Source organism: Budorcas taxicolor, chromosome 10, assembly GCF_023091745.1.
Source record: "Budorcas taxicolor isolate Tak-1 chromosome 10, Takin1.1, whole genome shotgun sequence".
Lineage (NCBI taxonomy): Eukaryota > Metazoa > Chordata > Mammalia > Artiodactyla > Bovidae > Budorcas > Budorcas taxicolor.
In genome coordinates this window covers 26,848,057-26,860,398 of record NC_068919.1, presented here as the reverse complement: position 1 = coordinate 26,860,398, position 12,342 = coordinate 26,848,057, and the positions used below count along the sequence as shown (strand labels likewise).

Genomic DNA, 12,342 nt, shown 5'->3' with positions numbered 1-12,342 from the left:
AGCTCCCCTGACTGTTCGTTTCATTAGCCAAGCCCTCCTCTGCCTCCCTTACACACGTGTGTTCATGCTCAGATGATGAACCACTCTTCAAGAGTCTCTACCTGTCAGGCAGGTATCAGAGACAGAGCAATTTAACAGTTTAGGGGGAACTGTACTCTTCATCATCTACCAAAATCTTCTATGAGATCTTAATCATTCCTGGTTCAAATGTGAAATTTCTATACTAAGAAGACTGATTTTGAACAGTTTAAATAAAATAATATAAAAGTATAAAAAAGAGAATAGTGACAGCCCTAATACCACAAGGCTACATATTTAAAAGTACTTTTTATACTTTATTTATTTAAAGTATATATTTAAAAGGACTTAATTCACTCATAATTAAAGAGGTACAAATAAAAACTAGAGGTGCCATTTCACCTACTAAAGAAAAAATGTTAATATTGATAACACCTACTTTTGATGATAGGGAGCTTAGTATGTGTCCATACTCTTTATTGGTGGGTTTAAGTTGATGTATCTTCTGGAAAATATATATACCTTTTGACCCACTGTTATCCGACCAGGGATCAAACCCATACTCCCTGCATTAGAAGCAGAGAGTCCTAACCACTGGACTGCCAGGGAAGTATCAATTACACATTTTTATATTAAATACTATGACTATCTTTTTTCCTTTTTCTATCGGTGGAGTTACACTGTATGGACCATTCTGTGATTTCCTGTTTTTCACTTAATATTTTATCGTGGACATCTTAGTACATAAAGATCTGCCTCAGAGTCTCTCTGTTTGTAGCAGTAAAGTATTTTATTGATGTGTATACTACAATTTTATTTATGAGTATTTAAGTTATTTCCAGGGGTTTACTGCTATGTTGCAATGAACACCTTGTACATATATACTTGCACTCTCATTGGCAGTATATTTAAGTATACAAAGAGATGAGTATACATCTGTATAGCTACATCTACACAGATCTATACAGTGTATCTGTACAGTATAACTCCACTGAAAGAAAAAGGAAAAGATATAGTCATAGGAAAAGGAGGGGATGACAGAGGACGAGGTGGTTGGATGGCATCACCGACTCAATGGACTTGAGTCTGAGCAGGTTCCGGGAGGTGGCAAAGGATAGGGAAACCTGGCATGCTGCAGTCCCTGGGGTCGCAAAGAGTCGGACACGACTGAACAACAACAACAAAAGTATTTAATGTAACGTTTAACTGAGATTTCCCTGGCAGTCCAGAGGTTAGGACTCCCTGCTTCTCATGCAGGGGGCCCAGGTTTGATCCCTGGTCAGGGAACTAAGACTTCATACACCATGAGGCCAAAATAAATAAATGATAAATTAAAAAGCAAAAGAAAATATGTAATTAAAAACGTCTATAAGAATTCACAATAAAGTATCTAGAGCAAGTTAACCTTGGGGGAGCAGAGGTGAGGTGGGATACTTTACAGGACCTCTCTCTGCATTTTTTATATATATATATATATATATATATATATATATACACACACATATTTATTTACTTTTTATATTATTTTAATTCCTTTCATTCCAGAGTATGTTTTTATATTTGAAAAATTCATCAGTTTTACGATGTAATTTCTTATCAAATTACAGGTTTACTGCAATTTAAGTAAGTGATACCTAAAAGAAATCAATTCATTTCCATAACTTATTTCACAGATAAGGAATTTGAACATCAATTTCTTTGGCTTGCTGAATGAAGGCTGTGCTGTTCATGAAGTACTTTTGAGAATTAAAATGAAGGTGATCACAAGATATTACAGAATATTGTATCTTCTTTTCAAAATTATCTTGGAAAAAAGAAGCTCTAACTCTTACAGACCTTTTTTAAAACCACAGACCATGTAAAATTACTTTTTAATGTAACTATATTGAGTCTTAACAATCAACTACAGAATAGATTCCTAAAACTTACCAAGTTGGGAATAGAAACAGCAGGAAAAGAAGCTGAGGAGTGAAAATTGGAAAAGGGGTACAGAAAATAGAATTAGAGAAGGGAATAATATCTCTTAGTATACGCAGGAAAAGGATGACTTTAGAGAGAGTGAGTCCCCACAGAAATACTGTACCTAACAGCTGGCTGTGTTCCCCTGTGATGGAGTTCTGACTCGGGTCTGAAAAACAAACAATTGAAAAGAAAAGAAAAATGAATGAACAAAACAAATAATTTCTTAAAAATCAGCAACAAAAGTCAACCAAGGAAATAAGCAAAAAAAAAAAAATGCTCAAGAAACATTAATGAAAGGATAATAAAAATATGACTATTATAAAAAATAATCCCACAGCTTCCTCAAAAAGTTAAACAGATTTGCCATGTGACTCATGGTACATACACAAACGAACTGCAAACAGGGACTCAGGTACTTGTAGAACAATGTTTATAGCAGCGCCATCCACAACAGCCAAGGGTGGAAATAATGCAAGTTACCTCCAAACATGAATGGGTAAACAAAATGTGGTACAGAGGGTCCTTGACTTACAATGGCTTGACAAAGATTTTTTGATTTCATGATGGTGCAAAAGCAATATGCATTCAGTAGAAACCATATTTCAAATTTTGATCTTTTCCTAGGCTAGTGATATGCAGTACAATATTCTCTTGTGATGCTGGGCAGGGGAGCATGCAGCAACTCCCAGTCAGACATGTAATCAATAGGATAAACCACCATAACAATTCTGTACCCAGACAATCTGTTCTCTACTTTTAGTACAGTATTCAGTATATTACATGAGATATTCAGCACACTGTTACAAAAGAGGCTTTGTGTTAGATGATTTTGCCCAATCTGTGGGCAGAAGTGTTCTGAGCTTAAGACGAATGAATGAATGAAGTCGCTCAGTCGTGTCCGACTCTTTGCGACCCCATGGACTGTAGCCTACCAGGCTCCTCTGTCCATGGGATTTTCCAGGCAATGGTACTGGAGTGGAGTGCCATTTCCCTCGCCAGGAGATCTTCCAAACCCAGGGATCGAACCTGGGTCTCCCACATTGTAGACAGATGCTTTACCATCTGAGCCACCAGGGATAGGTTAGGCTAAATTATAATGTTTGGTAGGTAGGTATAGTAAATGCACTCCGAGTTACAGTATTTTTAATTTAGGAAGGGTTTATTGGGATGTAACCCTACTGTATGTCAAAGAAGATTTGTATTTATATACACTGGGATATTATTCAGCCATAAAAAGGAATCAAGTTCTGACACATGTGCATATACCCTGAAAACATTACACTAAGGGGGAAAAGCCAGAAGCAGAAGAACAAATATTGCATGATTCCATTTATATGAAATATCTAGAAAGGGCAAATTGGCAAATTTACAAAGACAGAAAATAGGTTATAGGTTAGCAAGGGCTGGGGACTGGAGGTGGAGCTGGGAGTAGGATGTTATTATTTAATAAGTCATTAAAGAATTTCAATCTAAAATAGAACTGGAACATATAAAATGGCAAGACTCATCCATGTGCCCTCAGGAAGACAAAACTTAAAGACTAAGAGGCTGATTTCCCCAAAATGCCTGACTTACAGAAACAAAATTTTCTCAGATGATGGGGGGTTGATCAGAGGCCTCATTTCAACCCTGGTAAGTTTTGCCAGAGGCATGAACAAGAGATGATCCAAACTGGGTTACTCTCACAAAGTGGGCTGAACAGAGTGTTGTTTGTGTGACTAGACTAATTCTGTCTGCTCAGGAAGTTTTCAAGGCTGGCCTCTGTTTGTTTTTGATTTTAACTGACTCAAACTGAACTCTCCCCTCTTTACATTCCTTGCCCATAAATACAACCTTTCCTAAACTTTGACCAGACTCATGTATAGCTTACTACAGTTTGCTTGTCCCAGATTGCAACTCCTCTGCTGTCACTGAATAAACTCATCTTTTCTAGCTTGCCTCAGTTTACCTCCTCATTTAAATCAGAGTACAGTTTCTTTTCTTTCTGACAACACAGCACAGCATGTGGAACTTCCGACTGGGCGACCAGGGATCAAACCTGTGTCCCCTGCAGTGGAAGCGTGAGTCTTAACCACTGGACCGACCCCCAGGGAAGTCCCAGAGTTTCTTTTTAAAAAATGTTTTTTTGGCCATGCAGTGCAGCTTATGGGATCTTATTAGTTCCCCGACCAGGGATCAAACCCAGGCCCACCCACAGCAGTTGAAAGCATGGAGTTCTAAACCCTGGACAGTCAGAGAATTCTGAGAAGACATGGTTTCTGTTTGGGGTGGTGAGAAATTTCGGAAACATTGGTAACGGTTGCACAACATTGTGAATGTATTTAACGTCACTGCACTAAAAATGGTTAAAATGGTACAATGGCAAATTTGATGTTGTATATATTTTTCTATAATAAAAAGTAAACTAAAAAATAATCACACAAATTTAGTCAATCAATATTAGTCCCATAAAGAAGAAGAATGATTCAGGACCTATGACATGAATTACACTGTCTCTTTAACGATCAAAGAATACGTGGCCACAGCAGCTGCAAGTCAAGACAGAAGCAAAGCGTTCATTACTACCAGCAGATATGTTCTGACTAGACTTTAAGATAAAATGATTAAACTGGCTTTTATAAATATCTATTTCTTCAGTATTCTGTGATAAAATTAGTGACAATAAAAGTTCTTAATCCAAGAGATACTGACAATTGCCAATTAACAACTTGTTTATTTCAAAGGCTTGCAAAGCGTTAAAAGCTCAATAAGGAAAAGACTCTGAGCTCTAGTTTCCTCAAAGAGTACATCTCTTGAGATATAGAGAATTACATCTGGATTTCTTGAATGTGTTTGGGGAATGTATAATTATGGCTGATTTGTGTTGCTGTATGGCAGAAACCAACAATACCCTGTAAAAATTAAAAAACAAAAAATAATATTAAAAAAATAGTTTTAGACCAGGGGTCTATGAACAATGGGAAAAAATTACATCTTCATTTTCACTAACCTCTAATTGAAGTTGAGTATTTTTCCCAAATATGATGTAGGCAACAAACTACATTTAAAAAAAATTACCTGTGATTTTGTCAACAATAACTGATATTTTCATATCACATTGCAGTTGTATATACCTCATAATATCTTTTCGGTTCCACACTACTTTGAAATTATGGTAGTTATTAGAGTGCCTGTTAGATTTAAACAGGTTTAAGACTGCCAAAGAGGTCCAAGATACAAAAAATATTGAGAATTACTATTTTAAACAAAATTCAAATATTTTTCATGGTGTTTCTAAATATAAATGTATACATAATTCAATCTAACACTAAGCAGCCTGGACAGACAGAACCAATCAGAAACTATACAAATTCTGATTTCTGATGTATACAGTATATATTAGAGTATATTCTACATAATATAATCAACGAAGAGATAAGATAGAAATCTGATTCCTAGAACTAAAGTTTTAAATGCTATGTGAGCATTTAATAATATAGTTTGAGAAGATTTTCTTCCACAATTTTAAAAGAAATTTCAAATTTTTAAAAGATATTTTCCCCAACATGCTAGAAAATTATTTCTCAGTTTTTATTTGTTTTTAATTTAAACCAGTTTTATTTCCTATCTAAATAAAGAATATAGGTTGTTTTTGTACATAAGACAAAAGCAGGACTAACAGTTCTATAGCATATTAACATATCACAATAGCTCTCTCTCTCTCACACATACACACACCGGATGAGAGGGCAACAGGTAGGAGGGCCAGAGGTGTGTACACACACACACACACACACACACACACACCAGATAAGAGGGCAACAGGTAGGAAGGCCAGAGGTGTGTACACACACACACACACACACACACACACACACCCCCCAGATAAGAGGGCAACAGGTAGGAAGGCCAGAGGTGTGTACACACACACACACACACACACACACACACACCCACCAGATAAGAGGGCAACAGGTAGGAAGGCCAGAGGTGTGTACACACACACACACACACACACACACCCCAGATAAGAGGGCAACAGGTAGGAAGGCCAGAGGTGTGTGTACACACACACACACACACACACACACACACACACACACACACCAGATAAGAGGGTAACAGGTAGGAAGGCCAGAGGTCCCGAAGTGGCAGGAGGAAATAAACTGCAAGTGGCAGACTTACTTTTTCCTTCTCTACACAAATTTAAAAGTTTATTTTAATTCTGTGTTGTAGACATCTGGTTCTGCATGAACTTTTCTCAGACCTTGAGCTAACCAATGCATTTTTCTTATGGAAATGTTCTTCTTAAGCTATGTTAATGAAACTATGTATTTGCTTTGGGCTCTGCCTTTCTTCAAAATGGTTCTGCCTCAGTTCAGTTCAGTTGCTCAGTCATGTCCAACTCTTTGCGACCCCATGGACTGCAGCACGCCAGGCCTCCCTGTCCATCACCAACTCCCAGAGCTTGTTCAAACTCATGTCCATTGAGTCAGTGATGCCATCCAACTATCTCATCTGTCATCCCTTTTTCCTCCTGCCTTCAATCTTTCCCAGCATCAGGGTCTTTTCCTATGAGTCAGCTCTTCGCATCAGGTGGCCAAAGTATTGGGAGTTTCAGCTTCAACATCAGTCCTTCCAATGAACACCCAGGACTGATCTCCTTTAGGATGGACTGGTTTGATCTCCTTGCAGTCCAACGGACTCTCAAGAGTCTTCTCCAACATCACAGTTCAAATGCATCAATTCTTTGGCGCTCAGCTTCCTTTATAGTCCAACTCTCACATCCATACATGACTATTGGAAAAACCATAGCTATGACTAGACGGACCTTTGCTGGCAAAGTTATATCTTTACTTTTTAATATGCTGTCTATAGGTTGGTCATAACTTTTCTTCCAAGGAGCAAGTGTCTTTTAATTTCATGGCTGCAGTCATCATCTGCACTGATTTCGGAGCCCCCCAAAATAAAGTCTCTCATTGTTTCCACTGTTTCCCCATCTATTTGCCATGAAGGGATGGGACCAGGTACCATCATCTTAGTTTTCTGAATGTCCGCCTAAGACTAACTTTTTGCTTCTCTCTAACCTTGGGCTGATAATAGCTCAACAAACAAGTATTCAAGTCAATTGTTTTATGGCTGGGGATGACACACCTTGTCCATTCTACCTCAAAAATGCATACTGTGGGAAAGAAAGTAAAAGTTAGTTGCACAGTCATGTCCAACCCTTTGCGACCCCATGGACTATAGCCCACCAGGCTCCTCTGTCCAGGGAATTCTCCAGGCAAGAACACTGGAGTGGGTTGCCATTTCCTTCTCCAGGGGATTTTCCCAACCCAGGAATCAAACCCAGGCCTCCTGCATTGCAGGCAGATTCTTTACCAACTGGGCCACTAGGGAAGCCCATTGTGGGAGAGGGGCCTGGTGAAACTCCCTCAGCCGTGAGGTGTCTCTCTTATCTGATTAGCAACTTTATAACAGAAATAAAATGCCTTGCTAAAAATTAGCAAGGTGCATTCTTCCTGCGTTCTCCTGATGTCTATGTCAGAAGCTTTCCCTATCTCTTTTATACTTGAATAAAATTCTGTTACACAAAAAGCTCCAAGTGGTCAAGCCTGGTCTCTGGCCCCAGATCAAAAGCCTCTCCTCTGGAAGTCACAAATCCCATTGTAGTACACAGCTCATGGCAACCGCCTTTCACTATCATTACAGAAAAACAGGTATATAAGTAACATGAAAGGAAGAGTAGAGAAAGAATCATATGATTTCAGAACCAGAAAAGCCTTGGTCATCATCTAGATATACTCCAGTGATTCTAAAGGAAAAGCTGCAGAAAAGTTATTAGCATCATCTATTTTCTTCCTAAAACTATACCAACAATCCTTCTGAAGATTCTGATTCCCAGATACTGTCACTAATAGGAATGCCTTTATCCATCAGCTGTGCTGGGACAGAACAAAGCTGAGAACCTTGGATTTTAACATATATAACTGACAAGATGAATGCTTGGGTTAATGAATGACCAAACACACCACACTATGACAAAAAAAAAAAAGGGTGGAGATATAGTCATGACATTTTGAGAACCTATTCTTAATACTCTGTAATTCTAATTTTCTTGTTCTAAAATACAGTAGCCTAAAACAAGTTATCTGGAATTGCCAGGGCATGTATCTATGGAAAAAAAAAAAAATCTCAGATAACTCAGACGGAATAGGTATATAAAGGATTTTTTCTTTAAAAGAATCACCAGTTTCTTTACTGTATATTTTCTTGCCTTCTGAGATGTGCACACATGATTACATGCATTTTCTAGTTAAGCCAAAACTTCTCCCTTAAACATTTTCCTACACAGTCAGTTCTCTATTTCTGAGGGATGGGGGTGGGAGCGGGGTGGAACCTACAGATTTGGAGGGCCAACTACACTACACGATTTTATATAAAGGATCTGAGCATCTGAGCATTCTGGTGTTCCAAGGGTAGTGGGGAGGGTCCTGGAACCAATCCCACCTGGATTCTAATGGACGACTGTATTTAAGATGAGTAAAAATAAGTCTACTGTGTAGTTCTTTACAAGATTTTTCATGTATTACAATTAAAGGAACATAGGGCAATCTTTACTTGATACTTATTTGGTAATATGAAGACCAACTCCCAAAGACCTGCAAATAAATGCTTCATTAATATATGTAAAAGCTGAAATAAGGGCAAATCTAGGAGTAAACAAGAACCCATTAGAATGAAACTAGCTATTTCTGTAAAAAAAAAAAAAATCACAATTGGTAAATGGGTTTTTAAGTTGAAGGGTGTTTCTGGGCATGTAATCCAAATTGTGTTCAACAACGCTCTGAGATATGTCTGGGCACCTTTGTATTGTTCTGTATCTGAACTCTCCCATTTAACATTTTTTCTGCCTGTGTCACTAATGAGGGCACACCCAACCCAGGTTTGCCTAATACTGGGAGTTGACCTAAATATTACTCCAAATGGTATCTGTTTTAACCAAATTACTTCCTGTAATGAGAACAATCTGCCAATAATGTAACTATCTTAACCCTTTGATAGCCTTCCTAAATTAAGCTATTTCTAAGTCATAATACAACCAGATTATATACAAAAGCCTGTGAAACTCTACAGATAAAAAGGCAGTTCAATACAAAACAGAAACATGTACCTTTTCACAGTGGGTAAATGGCATCAGAAAAGTGAACTGAAACTATTTCCTTGGAACTATGATGATATAGTACTTTTTTAAAATGGATACTTGCTCAATATACTTGGTTTATCCTGGGCACATGGTAAAGAACAGAGATTTTATTTCGTGCCATATGCCTCAGAGAATAGAGAGAAAAAAAAATGACCGTGGGCGGTATTCACTTGCAAAACTGCTTCACTATAAACAGTTTTTCTGAAAAGCCTTATTATCTCCCTTAGTTTGCCCATAGCAACAGTCTTTTTCTGAATTTCCTTTGATAATCATTTCATCTACCATTCTTGGCAGAGAATTTGAAGCAAATGAAAGCTAACCTACATTGTGCATCTAAATATCACTGTACATTTTAGTCATTAAAGATAGAATCAGTAATTTCATTAAAATAACACAATCAATAATAAAAACTATTGCCTAAACATGTAGAAAAAGAAGTAGGCATGACCAAGAGCAGCAGAAGTTATTTAAAGATACCAAATACCTGAAATCACCAGTCTTAACACATTTCTAATTTTTTCAATTCCAATTTAAAAAAAAACAAAGCAGCAACATCATCATAAGCCATCATCATAAGCCAAATTAGGTAAAGATGATTAGAGAGGAAATAAAAAACAATTACTCTAACATTCACGTTTATTAGATTCTGCCTCTATTTTGAATAAGTTCTAATTGTGGTGGCAAACTTAGGAGGGAAAACAAGTTGATATAAAGTAAAATCTGAAAAAGCTATCCTCCTTACATAGATCTTGAACTGACTTCAATGAAACTAGACAAACCTAAAAAAATTCACATGTGATTAATTGGGTATAAATAAATAGATGGGTGAAACAATCAGGCAATTTTAGGCAAAGTAATTAAGTAATAAGATGGAAATGTAAAGCACTGCCTACAAAAAGTTACTAAATCATTAGTTATTTACAATTGGTGTGTACCCCATAAAGGAAAATTAAGAGATCCTTTTTGATTTTTTTTAATGTAATAGAAATATAATCTTTAAAAGATATTTAGAAGTATCTACCAAAAAAAGATAGTATCTACTGGGATACTGTTGAAACCGAGTAGGACCCTGTAGGGGCTCCTGGGCACGGGAGTGTTTCAGTTCAGCCTCCATGACCTTCCCTGAGTTCCAAAGAGCAGGTTCAAACATTTGCCAGTCTGCAAAGGGAAGGGATGCAGAGTCAAGAGGGATCAGCCAGGAAACAAAGCAGCCTTGGGGCAGGGCGTAAGAGGAGCCACACAAAGGCCTTGGGGTGTAAGCTTGGCATGTTTGCGAAACAATGAGGCTAAAATACAGAGAGGAGGAAAGTGGTTTCTAAAGAAAGAAAGGTCAGAAAATTAGGTAGCAGATACATCTTGTAGTACTGCAGACTATGGTAAAGAGTATGTTAAGAAAATGATATGAAATAGCTGGAAAGGTTTTAAATAGCTGCATGACAGGTTTGATTAACTTTTTAGAAGATGGAGGCTGCAGGTTGAAGAGAGGATTGTAGCAGGAGCAAGAGTAGAAATGGGAGAACCAACTAGGAGTCTACTGTAGAAATCTCAGAAAGGTATGATTAGGACTGTAGTGAAGACGGTAAAAGTTGAGAGCCTGATGATATCTTCTGGAATGAGGGCTTGAATTAGTCTTCAAATGTAATGTTCCTGTGACTTTAAGTTTTGTAGCCCTTTTCATTTTTCTATTCAATAAATATTTTGGGGGCACCTTCTACATGTGAGCCTCCCTCGTAGCTCAGTTGGTAAAGAATCCACATGCAATGCAGGAGACCTCGGTTCAATGCCTGGGTCGGGAAGATCCGCTGGCGAAGCGCTAGGCTACCCACTCCAGTATTCTTGGGCTTCCCTTGTGGCTCAGCTGGTAAAAAGTCTGCCTGCAATGCGCGAGACCAGAGTTCAATCCCTGGGTTGGGAAGATCCCCTGGAAAAGGAAAAGGCTATTCTGGCCTGGAGAATTCCATGGACTGTATAGTCCATGGGGTTGCAAAGAGTCAGACACAACTGAATGACTCACTACATGTGAAACACTGCTAACTACTAGAAATGTAACAATAAAATCCCTGCCATCAAAGAGCTTACATGTTAGCGGAGAAGAGACAAACAAACAAGCTAAGTGTCAAAAGTAATTAAGAAAACAAAAAAGAAAAGCAGAGTAAGAATAGAGAGGATTAGTGTGTGGATGGTTTGTGTGCTAATTTATAATTTAGACACTGAATCTAAAAAATGTCTGTCAGATAATATGACATTTGACCAGCAACTTATCTGCAAGAAGAACACTGCAGGCAAAGAGAACAGTTAGTGCAAAGACCCTGAAGCAGGTACCTGTTGGGTTGTTCAACAAACAGCAAGGAAGCTAAGTTACACAACAGAACAGCAGGATAAAAGTGCTAAGATGTGGGATAAGAGACGGATGTGTGTCAGGGGCAGGGGCACAGATCATGGGGAGCCTTGCTGGGACACGGTAGGGACTTACTTTGAGTGAGCAAGAAATCCATTGGAAGGTTTTGGTATGTATTTTAATATGACCACTCTAGCTGGAGAACAGATTGCAGGAGGCAAGTTGAGGAAGCAGAAAATTGTTGGAAGGCTTTTACAATGGTCCCAGAAAAGCTAAGGGTAGTGTGGATCAGCTCAGTGGTAGTGGAAGTGCTGAGAAGTAATCAGATGCAGGGTGTGTGTCAGTGGAAGGATTCACAAGATTAGCATGCTGATGACTGCACATGGGACAGGGGGAAAGAAAGGAGTCAAAGCTTTTTCCAACAATTATGTGAACAGAGATGCCATTTACTGAGTTGTGGAAGACTGAGGGAGGAGGACTGATGGTGAAGTTTTAAAGACACCTAAAACTGTTAGATACTGTGAGGAATAAAAGAATGAGGATGTTTCTGACATTAAGAAGCTCATAATTTTGTTGAAGAGTCAAATTCAACATAAAAAACTCAACAAAGAATCCCTCTGCCATTCTGGGCATGAGACGATACAGTGAAGCCCCATGTGGTTACGGAATCCAACACAGAGTCAGGGACGAACGGGTAGAGATGTTAGGAAGAGATAAAGATGGCCTATGGAAGACAGTAAATATGGTTTAATTTTTACTACCTGAAAACGTTTAGGAACTGTACTATTTCACTTTTGTTATTTTTATATTTTGATTACTTCTGTAAGAATACAACCAT

The 12,342-nt window shown here is 38.1% G+C and overlaps 1 protein-coding gene across 1 annotated transcript in view; it reads right to left on the bottom strand.

The window, feature by feature from the left end:
• SLC12A6 (solute carrier family 12 member 6) overlaps positions 1-12,342 on the bottom strand; it is a 90,097-nt gene that overhangs the window by 37,946 nt on the left and 39,809 nt on the right. The window contains exon 2 of the mRNA XM_052646129.1: positions 2,102-2,146. Coding sequence (XP_052502089.1) covers positions 2,102-2,146 — 45 coding nt within the window. The remainder of the gene's footprint in view (positions 1-2,101; positions 2,147-12,342) is intronic.